The 15,814-nt window shown below is 37.6% G+C and overlaps 1 protein-coding gene across 8 annotated transcripts in view; it reads right to left on the reverse strand.

Moving 5' to 3' along the window:
• LEKR1 (leucine, glutamate and lysine rich 1) overlaps positions 1–15,814 on the reverse strand; it is a 186,479-nt gene that overhangs the window by 40,850 nt on the left and 129,815 nt on the right. For all 8 annotated transcript variants that reach the window (XM_025879937.2, XM_025879929.2, XM_025879922.2 and 5 more), the window contains 2 exons: positions 8,132–8,209; positions 7,525–7,728 (listed from right to left, as the gene is read on the reverse strand). In XM_025879937.2, coding sequence (XP_025735722.1) covers positions 7,525–7,728; positions 8,132–8,209 — 282 coding nt within the window. The remainder of the gene's footprint in view (positions 1–7,524; positions 7,729–8,131; positions 8,210–15,814) is intronic.

The following is a 15,814-nucleotide window of genomic DNA, read 5'->3' on the forward strand; positions in this document are numbered from 1 at the left end:
TAGCTACATCACCAGTGCAGGGTATAAACATTAATAAGATAGGATGCTTTAAGGAGTTAGCAACCTAAGAAAAGATGAAAAGAGGGGGAATACATTTTCCAAGCACTTACAACCTAGCAGGCAAAATATTAGATGCTTTAGTCTTCATGAGAAGATAGCTATTATTACTATCCCCATTTTACAGATAAGGAAAATGAGCCTTAAAGTGGCTGAGTTGTCCAAATTTGATACTGGTCAAGTTGAGACTTAAACCTATTTGCTTAACTCTAAAGTCCGTTTTTTTTATACTTAAGCCACAGTACCATGAGGTAACAGACCCTTTATACACTGCTTCTGAATCCTTTTTTATAGTCTACATTTCTCATTTTTTTAATCTTCTTGAAAATATGGCAAGCCTCATTAAAGGAATTAAACATTAAGCTTCTCTTCTTCTAGAATGTGCCGTGAAAAGTTATTATTCTATTTTCATTCTGAAGATATAGCTCCACTTCTGATTTTGCCAAGACACTAGAGAATAGAAGACAAAAGTCACCATCTTATATTTATTGAGTGAATGGAAGAATCCTGAAAGAGTAAAGAGGTGGGGTAAGAAAGTGAGGGGGCGGGGAGAGGAGACACAAAGGGAACACTCTGGGTTCTCCCAGGGCTGGGAGTCCCCTGAAGGCTCAGTGTTACAACATGGTTGAGAAAGAAGTCACCCAGAGAGGAGCTGACAAAACAGACCTTCAAGACAGATGCTGAGGGAACTATGTGAACTGTAGTGGAGGGAACAAGGGCAATGAGGTTAGACACAGCAGAGCTTGAGTTCTGTCTTTGCCAATTATGTGACCCTGAGTGAGAGATTTAGCCTTGCTTAACCTCTTTCCTTATGTAGAAAATGTGGAAAAATGTGGAAAATGACCTGCTTCACAGGTAAAGGTTCCCAACTCTGCTAACCAGTGCCTTTGGGCAAATTTGGAAATGACTTCCCCTCTGGGTTGGTAAATTAGAAATGATATTCCTTCTGGCTGGGGTCAGACCTAGAGACAGAGGCTTGATAAGGGAAGAAGGGAATAGCATACTTATGAAAGAAAACTGAGCTCCTTCCCCTGTGGCATGTGGCAAGGACAACAGAGTCCTGATTGGTTTTCTGATCCCTTACTCCTTCCACTGAGTGCCACATAAGGATGCATCTCATTCATGGGGCGCCCGGGTGGCTCAGTCGGTTAAGCACCCACCTTTGGCTCAGGTCATGATCCCAGGGTCCTGGGATTGAGCTCCCAATCATATGGGCTCCCTGCTCAGGGGGGAGCCTGCTTCTCCTTCTCCTCCCTGCTCATGCTCTCTTCTCACTATCTCTGTCTCTCTCCCTCTCTCAAATAAATAAATAAAATCTTAAAAAAAGAAAAAAGGACGCATCTCACTCAGGACATGATCACAGAAGCCCTTAGAGGGCTCCCCGGAACTGTGATACCTATGGATTGTGTGTGAGAGAGTTTGAGGGAGGCGGGGTAGGGGGAAAAGAAGAGAGGGGAGAGAGAGCATGAAGAAGCTCACATGTTTAATTATGGGGTCATGTCATATACAGGAAAGTAGGAAACTCTCTGAAACTCCTGAAAAATAAATTGCTAGATTTTTGTATATGTTCTTCTGGGGTGAGGGTTTGTAGTTTTCAGTTAAAAACAAACGAACAAACAAAAATCAAAGACAAAGGGAGAAAGGAGAGGACCTGGGAACTGAAAAGAAGTTAAGGTCACATGTGTAAGGGAGGCTGAATAAAACCCTTCCTTATAGCCTATAAGATACCCTTCTGGAGGGACAGGAAACACTTAAGAAAACTTCATTTAAAATAGATAAAGAGGGGCACCTGGATGGCTCAGTCGGTTAGCCCCGCATCGGGCTCCTTGCTCAGCAGGGAGTCTGCCTCTCCCTCCCCCTGCCTCGTCCCAGCTTGTGCGCCCTCTTGTGCTCTTGAACTCTTCCGCTCTCTCTCTCTCTCTCTCTCAAATAAATCAATCTTAAAAAAATAAAATAGAGTTAGACAAAGAGATACAGACATATATTATTTATTTCACAGAAGAAATAACACGTAAGCAACTTGCACATAACTTTGGTTACAACTAAGCTTTTCCTCCAACAATGCTCTTCACTAATTCCATTCTATTATTGGCAAGTCAGTCAAATAAGTATTTTCCTATAGTTCTTCTTGGAATGTACCAAGATGGTGCTAATACAGCTCTTGGGAATGCATAGAGTATGAGAGCTGTTACAGACAGCTGCGTGTTTCAGCACTATGGTTGTAGCCCACGTGTTAGTGCATAAATTTCTCTAAGTGTTATATGTGGGCAGTCTCCAAGCTTAAACACATATGTCCTTATAAAACGTTATTTGTAAGTTGGTTATAGGGAATTCCAAACACATTTTACCATAGAAATACTTTTCTATAAAAATGGCATTAGGCCTGCAGGCCAGCCCACAGAACCCTATTTAATCCACTATAGGCCTGAAACACTGTCACAAATTCACAGTCTGGGCCGAGTTCTGGCTCTGGCTGATGAGCCCCTCTAGCCCAGAAGCAGGAGAGCAGAGAGCTCTTTGTATAGAACTGAGAAAACAGCTGCCCTTTTCTCTGGCGCTGGCCACTGTGCTGGCTGCATCCTTCCTCATCCACCAAGGAGACCTCTCTCTCCAGCCTCAGTGTCTGTAACCAAGCTGGCCAGACCTCTACCCCCAGCATCCGTGATCTCGAAGGACCTACTTTTCCTCCTTCCAGTGGAGCCTCTTGTCCTAACAGAGCTTCCTGAGTGTGGGGCAGAAAGCAACGCATCATTAAGTAGATTTGTCCTAATACTTCAAGTATTTCCTAGTTACCAATTCCTCTCCTGCCCCAAATTCAGTTCTACCAGTTTTTTCCTAGGGTCAGGTTTGGCTTTTTACATCTTCCTTTTCTCCTCTTCTGAAGCTACATAGCATCTAAATTGCACCTTTCTCATCACGGTCCCTGTGGAGTTTTGGCGGGGGTTCTGTATCAGGCGAGGGGAGGGAGGGGCGGCATGTACGTGAGGCTGCCTGAGCTTATGGAAGCACACACCGTCCCTGGGAGCAACTTGGGCTTTGGCCTTTGGAGAGCACATCTGACAGCCTGGTTGGTTGCAAGTCCTTCCGTGACGGTGGTTTTGGACGTTGCTGTGTAGCAGATTTCCAGGCACCACCCAGTGCTACTGAACAAGAATCTCTGTGTTATCAGTATCTTTATCATTTCTTCTTTGGAGGGACTTTTCACATCTCCAACTGCCTAGGAACACCTCTATTTAGAGGACCCACTGGCACTTCAAAACAAAGCTTTACAGGGAAACTTGCTCAGTTGAGAGACAGGTTACTACTAAAGGGAAGAAAGCGGAGAGAGGAAAGCCAAGACCATGCATGAACCTTAAGGAATGTCTGTGGTCAGGAGGGGATGGAAAAGAACCAGAGACAGAAAGGGGGCAGGTTAACTGGTTGCCCCAGCTGTCAAAGGAAGACTTGTATTATTTACATATATAATACCTAATTTATATTTTAATATCTTGAAGCTGTTCATTGATTTTTGCCTTTGCCTAGATGGGGAAGTTTTAATATCACAGAACTATCCATTTTCTTAGTATTTTTAAAATTGTTCTTTAAAGTTAAAATTATAGTCTTTTGTTTCAAATGAGATTTTCATATATCTTTGATAAACATAAAGATCTAGTGTCTAATGTGTATTGGTGGGGTTTTTTTTTTTAATCCTGTACCATTTTAGGCATAACAGATTGCTTAAAGAGAAAGAGGATTCTTTGATTGGCTTGTCAACAAAAGTTTCAAGGTAGGTTTGGACAGAAATGTCAAAAGCTTCCAAAAGGTCATTATTCTTCAAAATATCCTTGAACTTGGCTTTCTTTTATTTTTAAGATTTATTTATTTATTTGAGAGAGAGAGAGAGTGCATGGGGAGATGGGCTGAGAGAAAGGGAGAGAAGACGACTCCCTGCTGAGAGCAGAACCTGATGCAATGCAAGGCTCCATCCCACGACCCAAGATCATGACCTAAGCTAAAAATCAAGAGTCAAATGCTTAACCGCCTGAGCCATCCAGGTGCCCTTAACTTGGCTTTCATATATCCCTTTTGGCTCAAAATGGAGTAAATCCTGGCTATTTTGCCACTACCCACTTGGTACAGACATTTAAATAACCCAGCACAAGCTGGCAAGGGGTAGGAGCTGAAGATTTTCATTTTGCTCATGTCTGTTAGGCTTAACCATACATAAAGTCCTTTCATTAATATCAAAGCAGTAAATGACCTGAGCTGTTCCCACTGCCCATTGCCATACCTTCTCCACTCAGCATCAGAACAATCTTTCCACAGGGTCACTCCTCTGCTTAAATCCCCTCAATGGTTTCTTTTCATTGCACTGTATATAATACCCAACTCCCAAAGGCCTAGGAGACCCTGCATGGTTTGGTCCTCGCCTGTCTCACTCACACTTGTTAGGCCTAAAGTCACACTGCCATTTCTGAGGACTCACCAAGCTTGCTCTTTGCTTGTAAAGCTCTTCCTGGCTTTTGGCCCAGTTACTTTTACTTGTCTTCCTTTGTGTATCATCTTGGAAGTCACTTTTATGACTGCTCTTTCCAAATCAGGACCCCTTTCTATCAGTCTCTGCAACAATACCCTTTTACTTATTTTATATCTGTTATTACAATCTGTAATTATTCTAGTTAGCTCTTTACTTTTTTTTTTTTAACTATGCATCTCATTAGAATGTAAGCTTCTTGAGGACAGGGACGTTTCAGATTCACTCATATCCCCAGGGTACATAGTACCTGGCATACAGTAAATGCTCAACAAATAATTGTTGACTGACTAAATTACCCAAAGCAAGTCATTCATTCCCTCAACAAATATTTATCGAGTGGATACATGCTAGACTTTGAGGATACAATAGAGGACAAGGCAGACAAAATTTGAAGGTGGCCTAGGACAAAGAAAAAGGACAATGGGTTATGTCTAGGAGTAATCCTATGATAGTATGATAACTTACTGGTACATAAGCACATTTTTATTTGTTATGTGGCAGATAGTAAACTTAGTGTCACCAAATGATTAGGTAATACTATGCCTGCTTTGGGATAGACCAAAGTGTAAAGAGCAAAGAAGGAAACAGGGCAAGTATATGAAAGAAAAAAAAGGGGAGAAGAAGAGAAGGTGGTAGTTCAGTGATGTCTCTATTCTCTGAAAACTTAAAGAAATTATCTTTCTCATTCAACACTTAAAACATAAGGTTAAGATTAGAACCATACTTAATGTCTTTAAAATGTGGCAAAACATACACATCCAGGTGAGCATGTATTTCAAAGCAATCCTCCAAGAAAGTTCTATATTTATTCTAATGATGCCATCAATCCTCAAAACACTCATAAGACTGCCTTCTTCAAACTGCAGCAAGGGATAATTTACTAAAAAAAAAAAATACAATTTATTTTTTATCCCACATGGTATTTCCCAGATTGACTTCCTACCATGTTCACAGGACTTGCTTTCACTGAACCTACTGAGACAGTTTTTAAAATCAAATTCATTAAAAAAAATAAATAAATAAATCAAATCAAATTCATCCTAAAGGGCAAAGATTCATCATACAGAGACTATTCTAAAACATATGCACTTAAGTCAATCCTCAGAAAAGAGTTCCAGAAATGTTTGAGCAAAGACAGGATCTTTTCAATGACCACTGTAAAGAAGATGGCATTCATTCTGATAAACAAGTAAATCTAATTAATCTGACACCATTAGAAGTGGGGTATTCTAGGTAATACAGGAATATAAGGAAATTACTCAGATAACCAAAGTTATAAGCAGATTTTTAAAAATTTCTTTCTTGGTGTCCTCGTACATATGATTCTGTACTTTTTAATGTAGAGTATAAAGCTGATTTTTATTTTTCTCACTCAGGGTCATCATGATGGCCATCAGTTATTAACCCATGTTATAAATATAGGAACACTCAAAGTTATTGATGTGTATTAGGCTGTCTTTATTGCATATTGGGTCAAATTGCAATGCTTTTCAAGTTTTTGTTTGGATTTAGAGGTTTTTTTCTTCTTATGCATGACCAATCTTTCAGCTGCCATTCCTTCTTGTTATTAGTAACTTGGCCCTTGCAAATTCCATACTTATGAAATTGCTGCTTCTAATGGGCTATGGGCTGAGTGACTATGCAATTGTGAAATGGCAGAGGTGGCGGGGTGGAATGAAGAGTCATGTAACTATAAGGTATACCATCTTTGCAAGAGGCAGGTTGTTGGTACTTTGCAAGAGGCAGGTTGTTGGTATGGCTGAGTCAGGAAGAAATCATGGGTGGCAATCAGCATTGCAGTTGTTCATCTTATCCCAGGATGGACCAGAGATAAGACTTGTTCTCCTATGAACTGGACAGAACCCCTTCTAGCCTAGAGTAGAGACAGATATAACCCAGGGCAAAGAGTTGATGAAAAAGTTCTAAGACAATTAACTTAATTCTAAGCCACTTGCTACCCACTCCCAGACTTTTCCTCTGGGAACAAATAGCTGCCTTTGTAAAGAACTAAAAAAAAGTTTATAAATCTTCTAAGTTAGAAATTGGTCTAATACTCATAAAATGAAATTAACAAAATAAAAAATAAACTAAAAAAATTCTGGGAAGAATGAAAAACAAATAGCCAATTTTGGATTCTGTGCACAGAGAGTAATATAAGACAAAAATTCTTGCCTTATGGAACTTATGTTCTTCTGGAATATAATAGTTATATTGATAAATGTAAATGGGATATCTCCCATTAAAGACTCCCAGATTTGATAAAAACTAATAAAATAAAAGCCCCAAATGTGTGTTACATATCAGATATGCCTTTAAAACTAAAGAACTCAAAAAGAATGAGTAAACACATAAGAGGCAAATGAAAACAAAAAGAAAGAAAGTGGGGTTGAGAATATTAAGTACAAATAAGGTCAATTTAAAGACAAATTAACTGAGCGACAATATCTAGGAAGGCTAAATGAACATGCTTTTTAGCTTCCCTTTACTACCTGAATGCAAGAGGTATCTTTGTGGAGAGTCCTCAATAAAGAGGTGTTGATAAGTAACAGAGAAGAAACGTAGGAGCTAATAAAAGGAAAAAGTGATACAAAAAGATGTTTTCCTGTTGCAAAATGATAGAATCCAACAATTATTGGCCCAGGTGAAATTCAGTAGTATAAGATCACACATGGTCTTTTTGATACTTTTCAATAAAAGTCTAACATCAAATGCAATGTGTATTCCATCTCTACTTTCACTAACTATGTGACTTTAAACATGTCATTTAACCAATTTGATTTCAGTTTAATCATTGTCAAATGAGGTGGTGGGATGTGATGACCTTTCCTGTAAAATATATCCTTAATGCCGTGATTTCACTGTCATTAATATATGTAAGACCTTGATATTTCAAATATATATGGAATATTGAGTTAAATGAAATATTTGGAAGAAATTATTAGGGACTGCACCTTTCATTTTTCAGTGTTACAACCTCTTCCTTTGTCTGAGTCAGAAGAGTTTTGGTTATCTGTAGTTCATTTTCTGCAAGGTTAATTCTTCTTTTTATGTCTTCTTCTTGCCTTTCTTTTGCAGTCAGTTCTTCCTGTAAAGTTTTATATATTTGTTGACAAGCCATTAAAGAATCCTCTTTCTCTTTAAGCAATCTGGTATGCCTAAAATGGAACGGGATAAAAAAAAAAAACACCAATACACATTAGACACTAGATTGTTATGTTTATCAAAAATATACGAAAATCTCATTTGAAGCTAAAGACTATAATTTTAACTTTAAAGAACAATTTTAAAAATACTAAGAAAATGGATAGTTCTGTGATATTAAAACTGCCCCATCTAGGCAGAGGCAAAATCAATGAACAATCTCAAGATATTATAAATGTGAATTAGATATTATATATATGTAACATATATGTGTATATATTAATATATATGTATATGTAATATATATGTAAATAATACAATAAGAAAAGCTAAGTACATAACAGATAAAATGTTACTTAGAGTATGGTTTCAAATTCAATGACTAAAAATATTAATTTAAAAATTTGCAATGTGTACCGTGACTCAGAAATAATGGATTCAAACTTCAGTTTTCTAAGTTCTCTTTGACAGTCATCAGCTTCATTAGATTTATTCCTAAAATAATATAAAAGAGGTTAAAATATTTTATTTCAAAATAGTTCAAGTATAAATGTTTTCCCTTTTTAAAAACATGTTTTTCCTTTATTACTTTTCTTATCTTTATATTCTATTTGTGATTATATATGCATACTTCCTTGAAATGAGAAATATAAAGGTTTTTTTCTGCCAAAAAATAACCTAATCTGTTAGTCCAACAGTATGTTTTTCCGTATCATTATTTTATTCATCCATAGGAGAAATTTCTTAGCAACTTTATACTATTATTTCTTTAAAGAAATAAACATTCAGGTCACTTCTATAATGGCTAAGTGGGCCCCTGTCAACGACCTGCATATAAATAAAAAGTCTAAACTTTGCAGAACATTAAAAAAAGAAAAACCCCTATTCGAAGGCATTGGAAAGTGAACAAAAACAAGAAGATTCTGGAGGGAAGCTGACACTTGGAATGAGGTGACAGCATGAAGGTCAGGCTTTTTGTGTTGTTTTTTGTTTGTTTGTTTTTGTTGTTGTTTTTAATGATTTCAAACCTGAGGCTCCAGTCTGCATCATGAAGGGGAACTAACATTCTGAAAGAAAACACAGTCTGGCCTAAAGAACTAGAGCACCGTTTGGGTCAACCATAGTGCTGAAAAGTGAAGAGTGACTCAAAATAGGAGAGTCAAAAAGGAGTCCCAATACCTCAGATAGACCCTACACACACACATCTGACTGAGCCCTGAACTCTACATGCACAGGGCAGACTCCAAGCAGGCTAAAGATAAAAGAATTAAACAGAGATCTGAGCTGTTGCCCCAGAGACAGAGTTTACAGTCTGAGGCCAACCAAATTAACTAACTGCTTAAAGCAGCACCACCCTCACCCCCACCAACAATAGTATTTGGAGAAATATAACAGAATCCAGAATTTCCATAATATAACATTTTTACAATGCCCAGAATATAATAAAAATTACTCAACACAAGAACAGAAAAGCATGACCTATTCTCAAGAGAAATGACAGTTAATAGGGACTGCCTCTGAGATGACCCAGATACTGAAATGTGCAGACAAGGATTTTTCAAAGAGCAGTTATAACTCTGCTCAAAGACATAAAAAAAAAACTCTAATTAGTGAAAAGATGATAAATCTCAGCAGAAAAATAAACCATTAAAATGAACCAAATGGAAATTCCAAAACTGAAATAAACATATGTCTTGATTTTATGTAATTGGGTTTTGTACCAAAACTCAAAAAGTGAATATATTAAGAAAGAGTAATATTCCAGTTTAAGTTTGTATAGGCTGCTTATTAATAAGTCATTATCTGAAAGTACCTTAAAATAGCTTATAAACTGTACAATGAATTATATGTTAGATTGTCAATGTTTGCCCTACTTGTAGAATGACTTTAATTTCTTATAAGTAATAATTTATTTGCATCATGAACATAAACATTCATTTATTTTTAAAACCATTTTTATTGTAAAATATGATAAAATTGTAAGCTACAGGAAAATTACATAAAACAATTATATAATGAATTATTAGGAGAAAACTCTCATAACTACCATCCAGGTAAAAACATAAAACCTGACCAGCTACCCTAGAAGCTTCATGTCCCTCGTCCCAGTCACAGCCAACTCCCTCCTCCCTAAAATAACCATTTTCATGAATTTTATGGTTATTACTTTGATTTTCTTTAGCATTTTATTACCCAAGTTTTATCTGTGAACACTATATTTTAGTTTAACTTTTTCTTTTGCAAAAAATGTCTTTTTAAAACATGTTATTTTCTTTTATTATCCACTTGTTGTAAAATAGATTAAGGTATCATGTTGACATACAATGAAGTACATATATACTTTGATATGTCTGCCATATACATAAGCCCACAAAACCATCAACAGACTCAAGCAGCACATGAGCATACTCAGTCTCTAATGCCATTCCTATTCAAAGGAACTAAGAGTACTCAGAGAAATGGCTGCTTCCAAGACTAGGCAGAGTAAGTATATCTGAGATATCTTGTTATGTCAGAAGGTGAGGAAGTGCTTATAAAAGATGAGGAAACCATGTTCCAATGTCACGGGAGGCAGCTTGAAGGGGCTCTTACTGGCTAAGCTTAGATAATTTATGTATCAAAACAATTCAGTACAGTAATCAATTATAAACCATTGAAAAAATAAGTTCATCAGTCTATACCAATAATAAATAAATAAATAATGAGAAGAAGTGAAGCTCTTGTTTAAAGTAGGATGCTGGGGGCTAATTAATGGGGAGGGAGGGCTGGAGTCAGAAAAATCTTCATTTAGCAACCACTGTAGCAAAGTTTAGATAAGGTAAAATCATTAATTGATGCTATATCGAGGGATAAATTTTGATGAGGAGGAAAGATTTAAAGTGTATTTAAAGTGCCTCTTATAGACTGCTTACTAGTTGAAAAGGAACAACAACAAAATAAAACCCAGGAATAAGGGAGTGAAAAAAATTGAGCGGTACCTTTACCAGGTGATCAAAATTAGTATCACCAAATAAAGGCAGGCCGATGGTCGTACCCTAAGAGGGACACATCCTCACTTATATGGTTTTCTGGCTAAGAGTACATGCCCTTAATCCAATCAAAAGGAAACATTAGACCAACATAAAATGAAAATTTTTATTTAAAAAAGTTTGAGGGGTTCTACATTTTTCAGAAAATGCCAGGGTCATATAAAAAGATAAACTGAAAGTATTCCAGAATTAGGAGGCTAAAAAGACATGCCAAACAAGCTGACTCTACTAGTCCTATACGAGTGGAGAAAATGCTATAAAGGCCAACTAACAAAATTAGAATATGGATGGTAGATTAAAGTACTGTATGTAAATTTATGACACAGATTCCTGTGCTTTTGTAAAGTATCACCATCCTGAGGAAAGGCAGGCTAAAGTATTTAGAGGTAAAGCGTCAGGTTGTATGTAACTTATCCTCAAATGATTTAGGAAAGAAAAGTGTGTGTGTGTGTGTGTGTGTGTGTGTGTGTGTGTGTAGAGAGAGAGAGGAGGGGGCCAGGGAAAGGATGAGAGAGAAAGCAAATGGGTTAAAATGTTAAACTGGGTAAAAGCTATTTGGGTGCTCTCTGTACTATCATTATGTTTACAACTTTTTAAAGTTTTAAGTTATTTCTGAACAAAACATTAGAAAAGAAGCAATAAGGAAAAGATTGACATACCATTAGAAAAGTGGACAAAGATTATGCTCAGGTGAGTCACAAAAGAAAGAATTCAGAGTCAAATATGCAGGAGTAAAATGTTTCATCAATCAAATCAGTATTTTTTTTAGTTATTATACCCACTATTAGCTCGGAAGTGGAGAAATGGGTATGAACAAATACTGCTGAGATTATAAATCAGTATAATCTTATTGGAAGGCAATGAGTCATTATGTATTAAAAGCATTAAAATTATTTGATTCTAGCAAAAATTATCCAAAGGAAATACTTGTGAGATTTATCTATATGAATTTCAAAGTACCTTACTTATAAAAGTGAAAAATTTAGAAATTCTAAAAAAACCAAAAGCTTAGTAAATAAGTTATGATTCATCTACACATTGAAATACTGTATAGCCATTTAATAGTTATCTATAAATGTATCATGTCATGACATGGAAAATATTTTTTTGGAACATGTCATATATTTATCACTAACTGAAAATGATACATTTATATCACTAACTGAAAACATGTTAAAATACACATTACTTATAAAAAGAAGAGTTTAAGAAAAAATTCTTAGAAAAAGGACTACAAGAATTTATCAAAATACAACTATGATGTTCTTTTTTGCATATTCCTGTATTTTCCAGGTTTTGTATATCTGCTTTGAAATCAAACAAAAATGTTACTTTAATAAATGCTTTGAGGGGTGCCTGGATGGCTTAGTCGGTTAAGCGTCAGACTCTTGATTTCAGCTTGGGTCAAATCTCAGGGTCATGAGACTAAGCCCTGCCTTGGGCTCCACATTCAGTGTGCTTAAGATTCCTTCTCCCTCTCCCTCACCCCCACCCCACTTGCACGCTTTTCTCTCTAAAAAAAAAATATGCTTTGAGCACAAGGTGATATATGGAATTGTTGAATCACTGTATCGTACATGTGAAACTTAATATAACACTGTAAATTAGCTAACTGGAATTAAAATAAAAACTTTTAAAAAATGCTTTGAGGTACAGCATCCCCACCATGACATTCACTCTATGTTCAGACTCATATACAACTTTTCCAATCTAGAGGCAGGGCCAGTAGAACTTCTTTTAGTGGTTATTTTGCTAACTATATGGACAATTAATCTAGAGTGCCTACCATCCCAAGGATTCCCCTCACCATGGTCAGCTCCCACGCCCAAGCCAGTTAAGCCACTCTTTCTATGGTTTACCCTCACGACATAATAGCTATCTTCACCTTCATAAGGATGGGGGGAGGGGGAATTGAAGGGAATAAAAAGAAAGCCTACATCTTTTTTAACACTACATTCTTTCCTTACTCTCAGCAAATAGTGTCAATCCTTTCTCTTCAACTGCTTGGAATAAGCCTTCAGAAAGGCCCCTGCTAAACAAACATAAAGGAAATAAAGTGAAATAATTGGATATTTTTCTTGATTTGAAAGGCATGTTTCAGGGTGCCTGAGTGGCTCATTCCATTAAGCATCTGCTTCAGCTCAAGTCATGATCCAAGAGTCCCAGGATTGAGCCCCGCATCACGCTCCCTGGTCAGTAGGGAGTCTGCTTCTCCCTTTGCCCCTTCCTCTGCTTGTGCTCTCTCTCACTCTCTCTCTAATAAATAAATAAATAAATAAATATCTTTTAAAAAAGGCAAGTTTCCATACCATTCCACTGCTTCATATGAAATAACCATGTTCAAACTGTCTCCTTGATACTTCCACCTTGCTGTCCAAAAGGCATTCCAAATCTAATACATCAAAAGCATAGTTTATTTCCCTCACCCCATATCCATCTCTTCTACGATTTTCCCATTTCAATCAATGACACCAACACAATAATGACAAGGTAGCCTTTATTTCCTTCTTATAATTGAAAAAACTGAGACTAGAGAGATTAGTACCATGCCTAAGGTGACATAACTACTAAACAGTAGTGCTGGAAACAGTCTGGATCTAGAGTCGAGGCTCATAGTCACCTGCTCTAGTCCCTCTCGACTGTCTACCCTGATGCTGAAAATCCCCACATCCTATCCTTTATTCTTTCCTTTCCAGTCTTCTTGCTCCCCAGTCACATCCACTCCACCAATAAATCCTGTCAGATAGAACTGACACATATTTCTCTCCATCTCCACACTATATACAGCCTTACACTCAACCAGTCACTTCTCACTTGCATGAACTCACACCCTCCCACCTGGTCTCCCTGATCGCTCTTGTACTCCCACTCTAGACCATTCTCCAGGTAGCTGCCTTGCTGACCCTTTAAAACAAATCAGATCAGTTCACTCTCTTGTCAAACATCCTCTAATAGTTTCCCATTGCCCTCCACATAAATCCAGAATCCTCATTAGGTTCTGAACACACTGGTGTGTTAATTTCTTATTGTTGCTGTAAGAAATTACCATGACCTTATGGTTTAAAACAACACAAACTTACTCTCTTACAGTTCTAAGGTAAGAAGTCCTAAAATTAAGACATCACAAGGCCTGTGCTCCTTCTGGTGATTCCAGGGGAAAATCTGTTTCTTTGCCTTTTCTAGCTTCTAGAGACTACCGGCATTCCTTGGCTTGTGCCCCCTTCTTCTATCTTCAAATCACAACATTCCAAATACTGCTTCCACCTTCACAACTACTTTTGTGACTCTGACCCTCTTGTTTTCCTCTTATAAGTATCTCTGCAATTACATCATGCCTGCCTGAATAATCCAGGATAATCTCCCTTTCTCAAAATCCTTAATCACATATGCAAAGTTCCTTTTGTCATCTAGAATAATATACTCACAGACTCCAGGGATTAGGACATGGAAATCTTTGGGTACTACTATTCTGTCCACCACAACTCGCCTTCCTCATGTCTTGAACTTGGCCATCAAGTTCAACTGGCCTTCCTCATGTCCTAACTTTTCAAAGCATCATGAATGCTCTACCACATTAGCATTACTGGTTACCTTCTTTTTTTTTTCTTTAAATTTTTTTATTGTTATGTTAATCACCACACATTACATCATTAGTTTTTGATGCAGTGTTCCATGATTCATTGTTTGTGCATAACACCCAGTGCTCCACACAGAATGTGCCCTCTTTAATACCCATCACCAGGCTAACCCATCCGCCCACCCCCTCCCCTCTAGAACCCTCAGTTTGTTTTTCAGAGTCCATCGTCTCTCATGGTTCGTCTCCCCCTCCGATTTCCCCCTTCATTCTTCCCCTCCTGCTATCTTCTTTTTTTTCTTAACATATATTGCATTATTTGTTTCAGAGGTACAGATCTGTGATTCAACAGTCTTGCACAATTCACAGTGCTCACCATAGCACATACTCTCCCCAATGTCTATCACCCAGCCACCCCATCCTTCCCACCCCCCACCACTCCAGCAACCCTCAGTTTGTTTCCTGAGATTAAGAATTCCTCGTATCAGTGAGGTCATATGATACATGTCTTTCTCTGATTGACTTATTTCACTCAGCATAACACCCTCCAGTTCCATCCACGTCGTTGCAAATGGCAAGATCTCATTCCTTTTGATGGCTGCATAATATTCCATTGTGTATATATACCACATCTTCTTTATCCATTCATCTGTCGATGGACATCTGGGATCTTTCCACAGTTTGGCTATTGTGGACATTGCTGCTATAAACATCGGGGTGCATGTACCCCTTCGGATCCCTACATTTGTATCTTTGTGGTAAATACCCAGTAGTGCAATTGCTGGATTGTATGGTAGCTCTATTTTCAACTGCTTGAGGAATCTCCATACAGTTTTCCAGAGTGTTTGCACCAGCTTGCATTCCCACCAACAGTGTAGGAGGGTTCCCCTTTCTCCGCATCCCCGCCAACATCTGTCATTTCCTGACTTGTTCATTTTAGCCATTCTGACTGGTGTGAGGTGGTATCTCATTGAGGTTTTGATTTGGATTTCCCTGATGCCGAGTGATGTGGAGCACTTTTTCATGTATCTGTTGGCCATTTGGATGTCTTCTTTGGAAAAATGTCTGTTCATGTCTTCTGCCCATTGCTTGATTGGATTATTTGTTCTTTGGGTGTTGAGTTTGATAAGTTCTTTATAGATTTTGGATACTAGCCCTTTATCTGATATGTCATTTGCAAATATTTTCTCCCATTCTGTCGGCTGTCTTTTGGTTTTGTTGACTATTTCCTTTGCTGTGCAGAAGCTTTTTATCTTGATGAAATCCCAATAGTTCATTTCTGCCCTTGCTTCCCTTGCCTTTGGCGATGTTTCTAGGAAGAAGTTGCTGTGGCTGAGGTCGAAGAGGTTGCTGCCTGTGTTCTCCTTTAGGATTTTGATGGACTCCTGTCTCACATTTAGCTCTTTCAACCACTATATGCCAACAAATTAGATAACCTGGAAGAAATGGATGCATTCCTAGAGATGTATCAACTACCAAAATTGAACCAGGAAGAAA

The sequence above is a fragment of the Callorhinus ursinus genome, unplaced genomic scaffold (genome assembly GCF_003265705.2).
Source record: "Callorhinus ursinus isolate GAN/ISIS: 27379988/994484 unplaced genomic scaffold, GSC_fseal_2.0 scaffold1, whole genome shotgun sequence".
NCBI lineage: Eukaryota > Metazoa > Chordata > Mammalia > Carnivora > Otariidae > Callorhinus > Callorhinus ursinus.